General features: G+C 36.2%; 1 protein-coding gene across 1 annotated transcript in view; it reads left to right on the forward strand.

Moving 5' to 3' along the window:
- Positions 1-20256, forward strand: part of ERC1 (ELKS/RAB6-interacting/CAST family member 1) — a 279843-nt gene that overhangs the window by 80768 nt on the left and 178819 nt on the right. The window contains 3 exon segments of the mRNA XM_075756669.1: positions 11894-12031; positions 13334-13474; positions 14581-14721. Of these exon segments, the coding sequence (XP_075612784.1) occupies positions 11894-12031; positions 13334-13474; positions 14581-14721 (420 nt within the window).

Genomic DNA, 20256 nt, shown 5'->3' on the forward strand with positions numbered 1-20256 from the left:
TGTCATTAAACCAAAAGTGGGAGAGTTAGTACAGTTGCCTAAGCACAGACTTCTCCTGCTTGAGGAACATAGTAAGACTTTTTGGCATTGAACATCAATAGAGGAAGCATGAGACTTTCTATTCCTAAGGGTCTTTGCTCAGTGCATGTCTAGTTTTATGGCAAATTGTTTTCACAGAATCATGGAGTGGTTGAGGTTGGAAGAGACCTCTGGAGGTCATCTTGTCCAACCACCCTACTCAAGTAGGGCTACCCAGAGCCAGTTGCCTAGGACCAGGTCCAGACAGCTTTTGAATAGGGTTGCATAAGAATCACTTCTATTAAACTTAAGAGCAGTGAAATCTGCGGGTGAATTCACTCATAGGTGCCTAACATGCACTAGAAGATTGTTTAGTAAACATCGTTTAGATGTGGGACATCTAAACTAGTGGAGGAGGCATAAGTTACATTTGTTTTGTGCAAAATCAATTTTTCAAATTTTATGCTATTACAGTAATTTTTAGTGCACAGTTATGGCTACCAGTGTAGCAGCATTGTTAGAAGAGCTTACTGAATTCAAAGTAAATTTTTATGCCTGGCTACAGTATAAATTAGAAATTTGTAAATGGAGAATATGCTGCTTTATTTTTATATAACCCTCTATTTTTTGCTTGGAGCATTTTGTGATACCACAATAAAACTAAAAACATATGGATCATATGTAGTATATGCACGTATATTCCCAGATGTATGGTAATACTCTTTTAAAAAAATCAAATGTTCTTCTGATCTGTCTGAAAGATAGCAAGCCAATTTCTTATTTTGAGATCTGGTAATGTAAGGAACATTCTCTCAATTTATATCGGTGTTATTAAAGAATCTTGCCTGTTGCCTTTAGTAACTGAAATACTTGATTTTTATTTTTTTTTCCTGAAGTAGATCCTTTTAGAGACAAGTAGTTTCAAATGAAGAAAGAAAGAAAACAGGACTGTGAAGTTAATGATGTTAGTTCTGTAATTCAGCTATTGTAGCTGGGTTTTAAACTGATACACATTGCTGTAATAGTGTCACATAAGATTGATAGCAATAGCAAAGTTACAAGAAAACTCTGTTGGAGTTACTGGTATTATCTGTGCTCCAGCATTTCAGAAAATTGAAACCACAATTCAGCAAATCTGTCATATATGGAAGGAATCTTTTTTTTTTTAGTATCTCTCAAAGAGGAGCAGTCATTTTAATATTATGTCCTTCTTGTGCCTTGAGATAACCTCTTGATTGGCAAGACGGAACATTACTCATAGGTAGTGGGACTGACAAATTCTGGTTTCTTGAAGGGATCTGGGAAAACAGCCAACCGTGGGGCCTCTTGGCTTCATTATAAATTAAACGTGTAGTTTTTCTGGCAAGATAAAGCTAATAAGCTTTGTTAGTGTATTCACTGTCGTGCTAGACAAGTATGAAGTTCCCTGTGATTGAAGAGGCAGGAAAAGCAAGGGCGTATGCCATTTTTGAGGTTGCTTGCATCAGTCTTCCTCACATGGCTTTTCATTGCTCTCTGGATTGCAAGACTTGACAATTTCCAGCGCTTTCGTCACCAGGCGTCCAGGCGTTTTTTGCCTCTGAGGGAATTGTCTGAGCTGTGTCTGGAACAGACATTAGTGATTGCATTAGCCAACTTAGGGATCTTCACTAGAAGAAGGAAGGAATAATTTTTCAGTTTAAATCAATAATTTCCTGGACTCAAGAGTGAATTTTGAATCCACTAGGCTAGACAGTCTTCTAAGGTGGATCTCTGCACAATATTTATACACTCATTAGGACTGTCGTAAGGCACAAGTATATGAATAGCTTTCAAGCCTACGATTTCACAGCCAAAGGATAAGAAAACTGGTCAGTATGGAGCGGTGTCGCTAGGAGAAACTATAATCACCTTGTCCCAGAATAGCATGCATTTGATAATTAGGATGCTCCTCTGCATGATGAAGGGCTTCCAGCAAAGATGGGTGGAAGATGGTTTTAAACACAGAACTTCTGGACAAAGAGGACCACTCTTCTGTCCCTTTCAGCCTTTATTTTCAGTAGAAATTGGAGTGTTGATTTGCCTAAAGCAGTCTGTTGTGTAAAATGGGAAAGAATATAATCAAATGATGCTACTAATTTAATATATTGTGTTCTTAAATTCTTTTTTTTGAGCATGTGTCATGAAAGAATTTTATTTGACAATTTGATATTTTGTCACCTAACTGTGTGTTCTGAAACAATTCTGTAAGAGCAGTGATAGCTAAGTACTGAAGAATACACACACACTTTCTCTTTCTTGTGTTTATAATTTACAGTATGACTTCCTAATCCCTTCCTATTCATCACTCTATATCCTTTCTAGGAGAATGAAATGGGACAATTACAGTTAACTGGGCATGTTTTACACTGGGATTAGAAGCATCCCTCTTTTCCAGAGTGCTCTCCTCTGGTTTAGGGCAGTTTTACCTTACAGTATTTCTTTGATCATTTTAATAAATCAGTGATTTGGACAAAGTAATTCAGTGTCTGAATTCAAGTCTCATTTAAAATCTTCATTCAAGTTGTACAGCCTTCTGCTTGAGTGATCCTAAATGATGATATAAATGGAGTTTAGTTTGCTGTGAGGATTTCCTTTATAGTCAACATTAAATGCCATGTTTCCATCCTATCCATTGGTTTGCCTCAATTTTTGGCCTTCTCTGGTCCCTGATTTCCATTCTTGGGTATCGCAGTGCTGTGATGAGTTAAGCCTTTCCTTTCTTCACGTCTTTTCTCGTCACTCTCTTTTCTCTAATGAGAGAGTGCTATGTAGCACTGTGCTGTATATGTATCTAAGCAGAGATGTGTCAGTAGTTACGGTATCCTTACTCTGCATAGAACCAAAATCAAAATCTAAAGCAAGTCAGGAAAATAGCATCAGTATTTCTGAGCATATGAGATCAAGTTGCCATAGAATGAAGAGTGTTTGTTTCACAACAGTAATCAATGAAATACTGTACTTGGTTTATCCAAGTAAAGAAATTAGGTCTTAATATAGTAAGTTTTTCACTTGACATTTTTTTAATGTTATATAACCTTGTGAAGCTTGAGCTATTCTAAAAGCAATGTCACAACTTCTTATTGTGCTTCTTACAAAACAGAATATTAGATTTAGGTTAACATTTACTGGTTCTAATTTTTTCCCTTATTTTATCAGCCTTCCACAACTGAAGTAGTTTTGGTTTTCCTTATTTTGAGCATTTGGGAACCATCAGTATGAAAATACTCCAAATTATAGTATTTGTATTTTTCTGTAATTTACTTTCCTAAATCAAATCTCTGCATGTTTATTGTCAAAGTCTTTTCTGGGACTTGGAACAAGAAAGAGCAAATGTCCCCAAAATCCTTGGGTTTTTTTAATCCATTTGTATTTCGTAGGTCTTAGGAATAAAACTTCAGAAAGCATAGTCGCAGAGATTGCTTCATAATGTCAGGACACAACTAAAAGGAGAATTAGCAGGATGTTATTCTGCATGATTAGGCCAGGATTTCAACAAAATGGATGTTATCTATAATTAGACTGTGAAATAAATTACCAGATGATTTCAATTATGGTTCTCAGTTTAAGTGACATTTTAACATACATGAAATAAATGAGTAATATATAAACTTAGTGTTTCATTGAAGAGGAGAAGTAGAGTCTAAATGAATTTATTTTGCTGTTTATGATAGCATTGTTCAGTTTTGAATTACTCGGCTGAATGAAAGTATTGCGCTCAAATTGGAACCAACAAATTGTTTTAACAAACAACCCAAGTTGAAACCTTGGTGGTGGTGGATAATGAATACATTCTCTTAGCTGATGAATACCAGCAAAAACAAGGGGGTCACCCAGTGAAGCTTTAAGATAAACCAGTGACACTGTTTGGGTTTTTTTATGGATTATATAATTAAGCATATGTACTTAACCAACTGGCTCATATACTGCCGAAACAAATGTCTTATGAACAGCTTTTATACTTGTGTTATTTAATTTGCATTTTACATAAAGTATTGTCCATTCATATTAAAACCTGTATGCTTTGAAACATAACCAATATCAGTGGGCTGGAAAGAGTGCCTCCCACTGCTCCCCTCACTTCAAAACCCTCTCTTGTATTGGCCAGTGTCCATGATAGGATTTTACAATCCGAAGACTCTACTTTTGACTAGGTTAGGCTATTGATATTATTGAGCCTCCTCAGAATGAAGCAATTCCTTAACTAAATTTAACTGTTTTACAGCTGTCTAAGGATGTGAGTCATTGCTAATGCGTAATTTTTTCTAGGCAAATGCTTTGGAACTGAGACAATGCTTAAGAAACATATACATTAGCTCTGCTGAAAATGTGAATTTCAGGTCATTTACCAACTCAAAAATCAGTCTTCAGTCTTGAGATCCTAATGTCTTTTTTTTGTCTTTTCTTTTCTTTTCCTCCCCTGCCCCCTATTTGAATTATGCTGGAATCTCCTTAGAAGCTTGTAAGGAAATGCATCTCAGTATCACTTTTCCTAAATAGCAAACTTTAGCAGTAGGATTGTGTTAGAAGGTTTGAAGGAAATTCAAACTGTTTACTAGCAGGATAGAAGGATTGCAAACATGATAGTAATATTCGGAGAATATTATTTGAAACATCTGGTTTAAATACTGTTTGTTATAGGGAATACGACAGTACAGAAACATTTCTTTACTGTTTGGAAGATACAATAATGAGAATTCAGTTTATGGTGACTGTTCTTGTTAGTTCTGCTTTGCAGTGATTTGTCAGCAAACTGGTGCTACCAGAGGATGATAACATGTGCACAAGAAAGGAGGACAAAAGGAAACAAAGGAATGGAAATGTCCTCAGAGATTATTTATGTAAACATAGCTGAACTATTTTTCTGGCTGATATAAATCTACTTGCAAAGCACCTTTGTATGAAAAATCACTGGAAAGAAAAATGTTAATTGCTTGTTTCTCCTTCAGAAAAGGTGCAAAATAATTGACTATCTATACAAGTGAAGTCAATTTTTGTTGTAACAGCACTTCTTCCTGCATACTATTCTTTTCTCAAGTCAATCTTATTGCATAAATGCCTATGCAAAGTTAGGTCAAGAATAAAGCATTAACTGCATTAGTTGTCCTGCAATTCCTAGATGTTTTTTCCTAAGCTTTGTTTTTGCTGTGTGCAGGTTTTATACTTTTGAAGCAGTAGCAATGTTCCTGGTTGTGGTCCATACATTTATTTGACAATTAAGGCTTTATTTTGAGTAAAAATCACAAAAAATAATTTCTTTGTGCTTTCTAAGCTGCATAGCAACAAAATGTTTTATTTGTAAAACTAAACACAGTAGAACCTCTTGCTAATTTCAAAGGACTTTTTGCAGATTGGAGATCACAAGAGTAAAAATGACAAAAAGATTTTATCTTCTGAAAAAGAAAGCAACTTTTTTTTTAATGGGAGTTATTCTGAATTTTAACTGGACCTGAGTAGCAGTAGATAAGTATGACTGTGTAAGGGTGTACCACTGTGTAAGATGTACCACTATGCTGGAGTTTCCTCATCTCAAATTCTCTTTTTGTCTTGTTGTTCTTCATGCTCTCCCCACCTCCTCAAGCCTGGTCTTCTTTCTTGAGTCAGCTGGATGTTCCTCTGTAGTCCACGGCCACTGACAAAGTCTCCTGGTATAAGATTCTTCACACCAGTTCAAGGTGTTACAGAATCCCACTGTATTAGGTTCAGCAACATCAAGGCATTTCCAAAGCGCACGATGATATTCTAATGTGATGTTGCAAAGACAGTAATATTCCAGATAAACATTGAAGTAGACCAGCAGTAAAAAGAAGAAAAGTTTCTTAGGAGGCAAAATAAAAATTAATCCTGTCCTTACTGGGTAGCAAAATTAATGTAAACAGAACAAATGTTTACAGTTTAACTGAATGGTTCACCATCTCTACACCAAAGTGTTAAATGGGACTCCAGAATTTAAAGTTCTTTAAGAAGAGAGATCGAGACCACCACTGGTATCTTGCATTTCATATTGTCTTTAATTTACTTTATGCTTAACAAACTTTGCAAAATTAACTGATATGCAAACTACATAAAGATAATTTTTAGTGTGATGATTCAAGAAGAATCATCTCTGAATATAACTTGACAACAGTTTAACTATACTTATATCAATTGGTTGGATCATAACTTAAAAAGAGCATGCTGGATGCAGCTGAACTTTGGAAGGAACTCTGACTTGCATTTGCCAAAATGTTACTGAAAAAAGGGAAATTGTTTTGATCTATCCTGAACTTCAAAACAACTTAAAAATCTCACCCTTGCAATAAGACATGGTATGCCTGAAGCTTCAGCATTCATTCAGCTTCAGCACATTGTTGCTACTCTTGGGAATGTAACCTTTAAAATGAATAGCAAGAACATTACTTTCAGTCTAATTGATTCAATACAGTAACATGAATGATATTCACTCATGTGGCAGACCTTATTTCACTGTGGACTTTAAAGGCAACACCTTATATTGGAGGCTCAGATGGAGCCAACACACATACAAAAGATCAAATTTTGCTTCCGTCCATGCAGCAGTGAGCTATACTTCCCCCCACACACACACAGAGGAATTTGTTAACGCTAAACTGTGGATTTTTGCAATTAATGCAGGACTGTTATAGTGGTACTTTTGCAAGATCTGCAATAGAAAGGAAGTTATAATGGTGAGGTTTTCATTGTGACATTTAAAAAACTGGAGCTTCATCTTATAAAACTGACCAGTAATATCTGCTTCTCGGCTTTCATTAAGGTCTCCAAAAAGTGATTTTCAGAAACACGTCAATATTTACAAATCCAGTAGTACAACTTTCTTGAACAGTGTTTCAGGATTTAAGGTGACCTCTCATCAATACATTTTAGGACCAAAATTTCTTGAATTCAGATGAGTCTCAATTTTCTAGAGTAAACATCTTACCCCTTCTTCTGAAGAAATTTTTTTGTCAGATACAACAATGTGATCATGTCTGTTGTAACTGTTACGTTCTCATCCTGATTTTGATGCAAGCCCATCTTTCTTAGCTTCCCAAATAGCGTGGGATACTAGGAGAACCAAGTATGACTGCAGACTATCAATTTTTTATCATGATATTAGTATTCCTACAGTGAAGGGAGTGGCATGTCTCCAACTAGACAGAATTGTAGCTCTTCTGTCATCACATACCTGCTTACTCACCTACTCTGCCTTCCATAATAGCTTTTTTTGTCCTCATGTTAATATTCCTGACACAGACAGAATAATCTCTGCTTGTGATCTCTGAGAATCCATCCTCTCCTTGTAGCCATTGACCCTGGAGCTGACGTGACCAATAGTGCCTTTACAAAACCACGGAAGAACTGTTTGCAGAGCTCACAGCTTATGTCAAGTTTTTGTTTATCTGGATGACTGTGCCACAGGAATAGAAGAGAAAACCTCTCAACCCACCTGGTCATTTAGATCCTTTTTACAGTACTGCTTCCACTGAATGAAAGCTAGGATCAAAAAAGTAGGAGGCTTAGCAGTAGCCTGTGATATTCTTTCGTACGTCTGCTCTTGTAATACAATCAAGCAATATTATTGTTACGTTGATTGTCTTCTACATATTCCATGTGTATTATGATAAAGATGTCATGTTACTGATCAAAACAATCTCTTTGTGGAGCTGCACTGGGGAAGAAGTCAAGTGCAGAGTATAAGCAAAGGCTTTTTCACCTGTTTATAGAAAAATGTACAGTGTAAGATTTGTCTGCAGGGGAGTAATATAGCTAGTTACTACATATTGGAGATACACACAAACAGTGGAATATGCAATGAATTTTCTCAAGTTGGGAAAGATTTTGAATTTCAAATAGACATTTTGCATTTTTAAAATCTTTCCAAACATTATTGTATCTTCATATTTCTCAGCGGATTGTTTCACTTACTCTCTCAGAACGAACTAATTTAAAGGGCCTTTACCACTTTTAATTTTTTTTTCTTTCACCACTTTATTCCTTTTACAAATCAAACAGAATAGCAAGAAGAAAATCGGAAGTGGAAAATGAAACATAAATGCAGTTAATTCTGTTACAACCCACATGATGAAAAATGTTATCATTGTAAAATGTTGATCGTTAATTAAATCCAAATATTTTGTATGAGGAAAATGGTTCTTTTCCAATAACAGGGTGGGAACAAAAAAGAGATTGAATGACCAGTTCACAAACCCACTTAATTTATTCTAATTTGGAAGTCACTGGTACAATAAAAATTGCTTCAAAGTGTTCAATTTCTTTATACCCTAGGGTTGACGATGGTTCTACAGAAGGATTTCTTGGCTGAAGCATGGTACAAAGGATCTACTAGTAACCTCTAACTAGAGGAATTTGGGAATCTAGTGGCCTTGATGGATATTAAACTAGATGCCTATTATTTCAATCCTGTTTTTACTTTGCGTTTTTACTTTGCGTTTGCTTGGGGTTTTCAGTGAGATTGATGTTTGCAAAAAGTAGAATTCTTCCTTGCCTTTGGAACAGAATGCCAGAAAAAACTCTTGCCTCTGCTCCTGTGCTTCAGGGCTGGAAGGCAAAATAATTAGTTCCACACAACTAGGAATAAATCACCCAGGCTGAAACATGATAGTGCCTGACAACTGGTAATGTTTGAAAAAAAAGATTTCAGTAAATCATTATTGATGAGGAAATTGGTATGCAGAGCAGATGATTCCAGTGGATGTATGTGTACCTTTACAGTAAGCTTAGTGTTGTTAAATCGCCCACTGATTGCTGTCTTTACCCTGCAGGATAAGTATATATGGTAAGAATAAAGATTGTTAATAATATAATAATAGTTTATATTTTTTATTTTTCTATATTTCAGAGGAAATGTATCATCTTCCAAATATTTGAAGACTAAACAGTGCTGGTTCAATCCTTGTCCCTTTATGTTTTCCAGGGGGCTTGGAGATCCGTTGCAATTTATTTCAGCTTTTTTGGGGGAGAAAAGAAAGACCCTATTCTGGTTATCTGTTTTATTTCTATCTGTTATTTAAGAATTAGTTCAGAATTACTTTTTTTTTTTTGGGGGGGGGGGGTAGAGAAAAAGATGGTAAAACAAATATGACGTATATTATGTATTCTTTTTGAAAAGGATTCACAAACTACTTGCAAGGACATGATAGCAAAATTCTTCATTAATTAACTATATGGGTAAAGTTAGACTATTCTTTGCTTTTTTTCTTAAGATTATATAATTTTGGAGAACCTATAGTTTAGCTATTTTGTGTTAACAGTAGTGCAGTTTTGGGAGAAAACTGCAATAAAGGCAATTATTTTATTGTTGATTGTGATTTCATAAAGCAATTTTTGCATCTATTGTTATACAAGTGTTTCAATTTGGATACATCAATTGATCTAGTTCTAGTTTTCTGTAGTTTTAAGGGCATGTCCTTGTTGGTAACCATCAGTTATCTGACCCTGCAAAAGGTACAGCTGTAAGCAGAGGCGGTTTTTTAAAATAACGCCTAGCTGTTAGCCTGACTGAAAACATTTCAGTGTACCGGCTGTTCCCTGGATGGTAACAAAAAACATCATTCATTTCTCCCGACTGAAAAGCGTGCATGTAGACTGAAAGAATAGACAGGTTCACACTTTCTACACTTTTTTTTTTTGGGGGGGGGGGGGGGGCGGGGAGTGTTTGTTGCAGGAAGGTGCAGTTGCAATGGGGAGATGCAGCAGTCATATATAGTACTGTCATACAGCTGTCATCTTACTCTGGTCACAGTAAACGGAGTTATTGAAACATGACAATGCATGCTGTGCTTGTGCAAATGCTTATGCTGCCTTGACAAGCATCTTAATATATGCTGAAGCTGAATTATTTAGCTGTCTCTTGTATGTGGTTTGCTCACAGCAGAAAGTCACCCTGCACTATCCCCTCTTCAGCCACTTGGAACCTTTGCGAGAGTGTTTCGCCTCCAGAAGTAAACATGAGTCTAAGAATAGCTCGCCCTTCTTTGTAATATATTTTCATGGTTGGCTGTCTAAACAGCCAGCCTGTCTAGACAGCGGACAACACTGAAAGCTCATAAGGTCACAAGCAGCCACGTAGGCTGCTCTTGGGGATCTCACCTCCTTGGTAGCTGTACGGGTGGGCTCCAGGAGAATTTTCGGTCAGAACTAGTAGCGTTCTTTCTGAAGCTCCGTGGGCTACAAGCATATGCTAGTAAGGCATTAAATAATATATATGAGTGTTATCAAGAAGGAATTTTCAATTCTTACAGTTATTTCTGACTCACATGATATGTCACTGGTTATGTTTTTTTGGTGCTCTTTAAGATTTGTTTTGTAGTGTCATTTGTGTTGTACCCAAATTTAAATTTTAAGCATAACTTGGAGGCCTAATACTTTTTTCTAATAGAAGCTAATGACAAAATTAAACCCAAACCAATTTCAGTCCATTCCTTAAAAAACCAGCAAAAAAAACCCCTTACATAGTTCTTCTGCTATCAGTAATATATAGATTGTGTACAAAGCTGGATTGTATGTTTACATGTGCTTGCATAAGAGGAAAAACAAAAAAAGGGGTATGAAGAATCTTACACCAGGAGACTCCTTCCATGGCCGTGGGTTACAGAGGAACATTAGCAAGGGTTTCCCTGAATTAGGTTATTCTTCCTCCTAGCTTCCACTTGTAACACATCTACTGTTATTTGTGACTAGATGTTCAGCCTCCTGCAAAGTCTTTTACATTTATCATTACAGATCTAGACCATTTTCTAAAACTATGTTCCAGATGTAATTTTAATAGAGATAGCAAAGTAGTAGTGGATGTGTCTAAATAGCCATTTGCTCTGTAATCACAGCAGCTCGGTTTTACCAGGTTTGACAAGTAAAACGTGGGGACAGTTGCTGTATTTCCAGTAACTGAGGAGCTACTAACTGCTGTTCAACAGGGGAAGCAAAAAAAAAAAGGCTAGTTAATGATTTAATTTACTTTACTAAATACTGGACTCGATAGTGTTTGGCGTTGTCTGGTTACGTTACTTCTTACAAATATCTTTGAAAGAATATCTTGCTGCAAGTGTTTTGGAGATAGTTACCTTACATGCCACGTGTCATTCACCAGTTTATGATGTACGTTTGCTGATGCAAGAAGAACTTGTCAGGAACAACAACAAAAAGGAAGCAATTGAGAAAACCCTATCCAGTTTAATCCTTTGCTGATAAATTTGTTTTTGCATAAAATGAGTTTAGCGTTGGGTCTTCTCAGTCTGTCAAAAGATATATTCAGAACTCATCAACTGATTGGATTCTACACATGCAGAAAACAAGGCTGCTGTATTTTCTACCCAGGGAATAACGCTTTGTATTAGTTCACCATATAGCAAACTACCATGTAGGATGAAAAAACAACATGCCAGTACAATAAAGAATATGACAATACCAAAGGAAATACTTAAAATAATACTTCTTCACAACTTCTTAATTATCAAGTGCCTTTTTTGGTTTATATATGCAGTAATGTTTTTCTCAGCTTTTTTCATTTCATATTGTTAACACATTGATCATCCTTCAGTCACACAGTGCCCAACATCCTCAGAAATTAGGAATAATACCCTTTCTTTACATTGTTCTTGTAAATCCTATTTAGACTTTTTTGTTCTGAATTCTTTCCTGGTTATTGGAAAGGTTATTTAACCTTTGTTAGTATTTGATGGGTTTGGTTGCGTTGCTTGATGTTTTGATGTAGGATTATAGAAACTGGGCCCTTGCCTACTTCCTTTGCTTTAGGAATATTTTTGAGAGTTTAATATACTCCTAAAATTACTTTGGATGTTTTTTCTTGCTATTTTCTTAAAATTTATTCCTTCTCTTTAAGATTGAAAATCTTCAAGAACAGTTAAGAGATAAGGAGAAGCAAATGAGCAGCTTAAAGGATCGAGTGAAATCTTTGCAGGCTGACACCACGAATACAGACACCGCCTTGACCACGCTGGAAGAAGCACTGGCAGAAAAAGTGAGTATGGAAAGCCTAAGTCCCTTCCTTTGAATGGTCCTTCTACATTAGTAGACAGTTACATTAATAGATGGTTTTTCTGTGTATTTCCTGAACTCTGTGTACAACAAATCTCTATTGTAATGCCCCAGTGACATCTTTTTGTCTCTGATGACTGAGGAAGGACCAAGGGAGTGCAGTGGCAGCTAAGGTACGTCCTTCACTAGAGCACACTGCAGGATATGCAGAGGCATCGCTCTCCCATGGAACCAGCCCTGAGTACGACTTCTGTTTGGTCAGGAAGGAGGACATGAGGGTAGAGCTGAGCCACAAGCTGTTGCTCTAGTCATTATCTACTTACTGTTATTTTATGTGAAAGAAATCGATGTTGTCACGTTGTTGTCTCTTTACATGGTGCATCTTTGGTACAACTGTGGGATGCCTTACATTTCAGCTGTGGATTCTTCTGCTTTTTTCCCTTTTTTTTTTTTTAAGTCTGGCTAACTTATTTCATTTTATATTCTTTGTAAAGTTTTGCTACATTAAATTGAGGTTTAATTCCCAATATTGAATTAAAGTGAATAGTTATCCTGATGTAGCTGTATTTCACTTTATTTACAGCTTTATTGTTCTCATCGTATTTTTTTACGTGCTTGCCCAGTTCTCAGTGGATAGAGGGAACATCCTCCTCTATTCTGTTTTAGTGGGGCTATTTTTTGGAATTACTGTATTTTTTTTTTCTTGATTCCTGGAGAACCAAGGTTACAGCTCCTTTAGTCTGTCAGATTCTGTAAATGTACAGTTATAGTAAAGCTTTCCCTGAGGTTGGGGAATTCACTGTCATCCCTTCAGCTTCCGTGATAACCAAAGCTCGATTGATATCTGATGTACAGAAAAGTTGTTTTGTTGCCTTTTCTTACTGCACATTGACCCTGTTGTCACATACGCACTACACCCCTTCCTCTCTGAAGGGGACTTAACTTCACATTTTGGAAAAATAAGATATAGATAAGTAAGGAAGCAATATGTATGTGTCCCAGTCTTGGTTAATTTTGATTATCGGAACCAGATAAATTGTTTTGCATTGTAACAGTACTGTGAACTTTCAGAGATACAGAAAGCCTGGTATTTCTTAGCAATTAATCCATAGATTTCTCAAATTTCCTCCTTCTTGAGGATCTGTTTTATAACTGTAAAGAAAAGAAAATGGCAATATCCTACACTCCTCCTTGTCTACGGTGTATAAGAAGTGTTGTGATAAGAAGTCTCAGAAGTTGAACTGACTAAGAGGGATTTTCTTCACAGAGTGCTTTCTTTTGTCAGGAAAGGACCATTGAGCGCCTAAAGGAACAACGTGACAGAGATGAACGAGAGAAACAGGAAGAGATCGACAACTACAAAAAAGACATTAAGGACCTGAAAGAGAAAGTCAGCGTTTTACAAGGAGATCTCACAGAGAAAGAGGTTGACCAGCAGAATGAATCTGTTGTGTTAGAATTGTTTGTTGTATATATACGTGTTATATTTTAGATGAAGAAAGCTCTTCCTTTATCATAATGGTCCTTCGAGAAGTTTATCTTGTTAAATGTATTGTTTGAGAATTTTTCAAAGCATAAATGTTTCAGAACCACCCTTTCATGGATAGCACGCAATCCCCTTATTTGCAGCAGTTAATCGTATTAGTAGTGAATGACCGATGGTCAATGATAGCATTTACTGGAGCTGTGCTTAGAGACAACTGAAGGCAGAGAACAAGCTTGTTCCTGTCTAAATACAGGGAGGAAAGGACAGTGGTTGATCAAAGCTGTGAGTGACAAAAGCGTGCAGATAATGTTTATTCCCTTATGCGAACAATACAGCTAGTTCTTTGGACTCTGAAGAGTCCTTTTTTGATAATTGAGTTGGCTGTTGGTAATGAGCCAGTTGGCTAGACAAAGTAACCTAATTATATTAGAGAAATATAAACGTTCTCTGTTCCTCTCTTGGAATTATAACATTCAAGTCTACTTAGAATCTTTTTTCAAAACTCAGAGTAAAACAATACCAAAGAAAATGCACCCAGGAAGTGCTAACATTTTGATTACATGGAAGTCAACATTTGTCAGGAAAAAAAACCAACCTGAAAATGGTTCAGAAGACAAGAGGTTGAGATAGGTAGGATGAATCAGTTTCACGCTGTAGAAGCTGTATACAGAAAAGCTTTGAACACTCAGTTTTAGATACCATGGCCAAATCTACTAACCACATACAATTATTAAATACGATTTTATTTAAAAGTAATTTTTCTTGAACATGACTGTCACTGAAGCACTAGTTTCAGTTTACAGAATCTTCCATCTTTGAAAATTATTTTAAATTTATGTAGACAAAGTTTTCTTTTGATCCTGAAAACGGGAATTAAATCAAGCTGTCTTAAGTCAGTGACAGGAACATCCTGAACAAATTTTGTTGTTCTGAGTTGCATCCTGAACATAGTGAAGGGATAGGAAGAAAACAAAGACAAAGAAAGAATCTAGCTATTGCACATAAGGAGTATTTACTTGACAGTTATTTTGTGTCTTTTATTTTAGTCATCCTTATTGGATCTGAAGGAACATGCTTCATCCTTAGCTTCATCAGGACTGAAGAAAGATTCAAGACTCAAGACGCTGGAAATTGCATTGGAACAGAAAAAGGAAGAATGCTTGAAGATGGAAACTCAATTGAAGAAGGTAATCTTACTTCATAGTTACATGTGTGGTGTAAACATTCAGTGTTAGACAAATTGGCCATGTCTACACAGAAAACTTTGGATCTTAAGTTTGAGTTCTGTGAATTGCTTTTCAGTAAGTACCATGAAGTTGTGTCCATGCAAACCATGTTAGAAGCTAAGCCCATCAGAAAGTGACTTTCAGACGCTGCTGCTAATTTTGGACTTCATTTACATGCAATAACAGTGCTGTTGACTGGTCGTGTTTTTAACAGGTACTAGGAATTAAATACTTAGTCTGCTTCAGGATGGTCCGTAGCAGTAATTGTGCCATTAAACTGATGTAACAGTTAAAAATTTAACAGCGAAACATTTCAATTATCAATGCATGTAAGTGTTAATGCGATAAATTCAGATGCGTGCTTGGCCTGGTCCATAGGAATCCATGAAAACAAATGAATATATCATCAGTGAAATGTGTGATCTTTTGTTTTAATCTCATTGCCAGTCACAGCTGATACATTGGTAGTTTGCTGGTCAGAATAATAATACTCTATTATAAGCAAGCTAATTCAGTTGAACAGAATCTTTAGATTATGTTTGCATTGCAAGCCCTCTTTATTTTAGCTGTGAGTACATAAATACTGCACTGTTCAGAGGAATGTTGATTTGATTTTAACCTTTTAATTGTAAAAGAGCAGGTGATGGAGAAGCATAAAACACACTGACTGAAATAGTGATAAAGCTTCTATTTATAAAATCAGGACAAGACAAAAGGCAACACAATTTTTTAAAAGAAATTTAAGTCTTGGATTGTGGAGTTCTAGCTGTCTCTTTACATCTACCCAGGAAAAGGAGGAGTGCCCGTGCTGTAGTTTGGAACTCTGTCCTAGTTCCTCTAATGAGTGAGACATCAAATTTTGAGTCATCAGTTAAGATTTGTTTAGGATTTATGTTGTTTGCAAAGTGGATGTTAATGCACCTGAGAATTCTGTGTATGTGAAACTTCATATATGCATATCTAGACCCATGTTTGCCCTTCTTTTTAATTCTATTGCATAAAATAAACAGTTCTGTTATTAAGCATCAACAAAGCACAATAGCAAGAAAAGATAGTTGTGCACATTTAATCAGTCTCACAGGCTGTTTTCAGGGTACTGTACAGTGAGTGAGTATTTCAGAAGTCTTGAAGGACCCTTTCATTTGAGTTCTCTATCATGACTTGCAGTTTCACCCTTTGTCACTGTGTTACTGATAACGAGTTGAGGAATATATTGCAGCTAAGATTTGCCAGAGATTGTTACAGCAGTTGGATGATAGTATTAGTCTGTAGGTAGTCAGATGCGGTAGAGAATGTTGTTGCAATTACTTTAAAAAAAAAAAAAAAGTACTAACTGGGAGAGCACATAACAAATAGGTTATGAAAAACAGTTGTGGAAATTCAATTATTTAGGGAATGTGTCTGTATATTTAGCATTTGTAAATGTACTGCCTTTCACTGCTTCCCCTGAGATTGCTTTCCTCACTAAAAGCAGTGAGTGTATCAGTAGTATAAGCAGGTGTGGAGGTCGACCAAATTTGGTGAAGTGCTGCTAGCTAAAAGGTGAACATGCAGTTAATTTGCACTGTGATGACAGCTCTTCATTATAATTCCTTTAGGCCTACCTCTGCTCATTCCATTCTAGTGAGGACTGTGCTTAGCAGCTGACATCCAGGAACATTACATAAGGACACTGAGCCAGTTCATAAGATTATATATTTTTATAATTAATCTATTTGGGGTTTTTTTTCAGGAAGTAATTAAGAGGGTAAATTATTATCCTGTGATCTTTTTCCTGAGGGTTAAAATGGGAAAATAGCTCAAATGTAAAGGGCACTATTAACTGTGCAGAATAGCTATGGGACAAATAACTGTACTCTTAATTTGGTTCTGAGAAAAATAATTAATATAAATTCATTGTATTGTAAACACAAATAGATTTGCATCTTCCCATCCAAAGAAGCTACCTAAGCTCATTCAGTCAAGGATGGTTGCAGTTCTACAAGCAAAGAAAGTTGATAGTCTACCATTACCTATGTGCAGTATAAAGCCCTTCCATGATACTCTGGATATCTGCTCCCCTACTTCAGGTGTTATAGCTTACTAGGACATTTGCACAATTGTTTCCTGTGCAGAGACCCTAAAGTACTCTCTCAAGTCCTACTGAGACAAAACCATCAATACTTTGTTCCTTTTCTAAATACTATGTCGTGTTGAGCACTGAAGTCATCTTATTCAAGCGAAAATTCAAATTCAATGGAAAGATTTTTTTTTGCTGTTAAGAAGTCAGTCCACAATGGCTTTTTGTAAAGGAATTGAAGTTCTAGGACCCAGGTATGCTTTCATGTAGTTAACTGTGCGTTTGCTTTCCTTAAGCTGTATGAAAGAGCCCACTTCTACTACTGGTTCTCCTTGCTTTCTAGAACCAAGTCACAGTTACTCTTAGTTACTCAAGAAAACATAGTTAGCAGCCACTTGAATATGTTTTATACTTATGAGTAAGTTTAGATATTTCTTTAATAACCTTTTTTCCAGCTGTGTTTAATTTGCCAGTGTTTTTTTGTTGCTTGCAGAAAAGTAGAAAAATGTGTTTTTAAAATGCTTTCTCTTTTTAAATGTATTGCAGGTATTTATTCAGGCAGTTTGACATTTTCAAGGTGGATTAGTTCCTTGTCATCCTTGAAACAATTATGATAGATAATCCATCTCCAATTTAAAGCTTCTGAAAACTGAGGTTTACGCATCTGCATTGTTAACCATGGCAAACAACTGTCACAATTAACCTTAAAACTGATGGCTACATAAGAGCATTCAGTTTAAAACCGAATTAGAAGTTTATTATGTTGAGTTTTATTACATTATCTTAGTGTTGTTTTGCGTAAGACACATGCAGGAAGGACTCTTTTGTGTAGCTCTTAACAGCAAATGGCGAAAAGCTTTTCCTTTCAGGTTATTTCCCTTACAGTTTGAACAGAGATGTGTCTAATGTCAATCTTATTTCCCTTGCCTCTTATTTCCACTGAACAGTTTGATTACTTTCAGTTAAATGTATTAGCCTTAGAAGTTAAGAACCTGACAGAAGAGACTGAATTGGACTACTGTTAAGTCATTAAATAAAAATGATTTGGGTAGTCCTTGGGAAAAAACTTGCTAATCTCTAAACAATGAGCCTTGGAGAAATCATGAACAGTGCAAGATTCCACTTTTTTCTGTAAAAGGTATTTAACTTTACACTAAAATGAAATTTTATGAACTAAGTGGAGTGCAGGGGTGCTGAAAAGTTGCTGATGTTATTTTTCTTTCCATGTAAGCAGTCTCCAGTGTCTGACTAGGTGTCCAGTTCTCATTGTTACTGTTCCTCTTCTTATTAATGCCTGTTTTATACCCTGTCTTGGCAAATAAAACTCTACAGTGTTTTTCATGTTCAGGGTTGGGTTTTTTATTCTATATATTATGCTTATGCAAATCTGTGTGCTTAATGTTCTAATTATTGTACTGTCATTGTTTCTGCACTCAGTTGTCAGCCTGCTGGCAGCAGGAGATACTATGGGAGATTCTTAATGCTGGAAGCAAGACTTAAATCCCTGTTGAGTTTACATGGCCTGGTGTCCTGCCTTAAATAGTCTCCTTTTTTTTGCTGAGATGGAACCAATAGAGGGAAATTACACACAGGGGGTTCCCTCCCTGTTTTTCTGTGAAGTGGTTTTATGCTGTGTGGGTTTTTTCCCCTTAGAAAACTCATTTTTCAAACTTCTATTTTGATGTACTAGTTTTATAGTGAAAAAAATTTCTTCTAGTTGTTTTTCTTCAGGATACTCTTTCCCTTTTTCTCTCTTGTCTTTCCCAGCCAATATGCTTTGTTTCATTTTGTTTTTCTAATCTGGGAGAGACCATCAAATATTAGAATTTGTTCCAGCAAAGATGAGCAATTTTTTGTCTGTCTTCACCTCCAGTGCATAGTTTTTCTCCCTATAGATATTTTCTTTAGTTGAAAGGGATCGAGGTTAGGGAAAAGAAAGAGTCCAAAACCATATGTTTAAAAACTTCCCCTTGGTGCAGTTCTAGGAACTTTTCCTCAGAGAATGTTAGCAGTCATTCCCTGCCAGGAAAATACCTCTAGATTCCACAGGCTCACTCAGAGGATGCTTTTTTCTGCTGTGGTGTTCTTCCTTCAAGTTCAGGAGGATAGTATCTTTCAAAAGACAGGAAAAAATGACTGAATTAAGTGTTTCCTAAGATTTAGCTCGATTAGTCTAATACAGACTCTGGTGCTTTTTATTTTTGTGAACATAGATTTCCTGCCACAACTGAAAATATTGCTGATAATATTGGTAGGTGAGATAGAAATACTGTTTTTTGTTCCCAGCTGATGATGTGTTTTTTCAAAGAAGGGATGATAAATGATGTGTTCAGCGTAGCAACCTAGAAAGAAAAAGGCTACCAGGGAAATCAGGATGTCTTGTAAAAATAAAAGTAAACCCCAGCAATTGTGTTCAGCATTCAGGTAGTGTCAGTTACTGAATTAGTTTTCTAAACCATTTAGCTGTCTTGTAATTGATATAAGTGAAGCACTAGAAATTAAAGTCCTGCTCAGCCTGTAAAACTGTCATTTGTAAACCCAAACACAGGACTACATTAAGTATTTGAGGACTGGACAAAACTGTTAAGATGAGAAATCAAGACCAGGTTTGGAACTTGTGCAAGGGTAGCTCTCCATGTTTCTCATGTTTCCAGAGCTGGTTAGTAATGCATGCTAAGACCACAAATGAAGATTCTACCATCTTAGTAAATTAATGTTGCAGCTGTTATTTTAAATTCTTTTCTTGTTGCATCTCTTCTCTTTCTCTCTCACACGGTTCCTATCCCCAATTTTCCCCGTCTTTTCCTATCTTCTTTCTCCCTTTAGCATCCTGAAGTTTTATTGAGTCATCCATCCAAGCCAGTAAGTTCCCTGGCAAATTGAGAGGCTATTGCCAACCCCATCTAATTTTCTGTGTTGCATGTGTATTCACCTGTGCTTTTATATTTGGCCAACACAGGGTATATTGGTGATTTACTTTAGTAGTGGGTATACATGGTATGGATACAAACAAAATGCTATAGTATGTCTGACCAGTCATGCTCAAAAAAGCCTTCTAAGATGCTTTTTCTTTTTGGCTGCATTGGTCTTTACTTCATTTTCATTTGGACAGCTTAATATTGTGCCAATGTTTTTGTTTCCCTTTGCTGCAGTTGCTTGAAGTGTCCCGTAGCTTTCCTTTCATCTCCATTGTCCATGCATTTTCAGGGGAAGAATGTGGAATTTCTATGCAAATCAAGCTCCTTGCGTGAAAGTATTCTGTAACACTATGTCTGGCAGCACATTTGAAATAATAATTAAGTTACGGCAAGTAAAAGATGACTTAAAAACTTGTGTAACCATTAAGCTCACTGGTACTATGTCAGTTTAATTTTGGATCGTATTACCAGTCTTGTCAAAGAGCACTCCTTTCAAGGAGTGTTTGTTTAATAATATCT

The sequence above is a fragment of the Balearica regulorum genome, chromosome 1 (genome assembly GCF_011004875.1).
Source record: "Balearica regulorum gibbericeps isolate bBalReg1 chromosome 1, bBalReg1.pri, whole genome shotgun sequence".
Lineage (NCBI taxonomy): Eukaryota > Metazoa > Chordata > Aves > Gruiformes > Gruidae > Balearica > Balearica regulorum.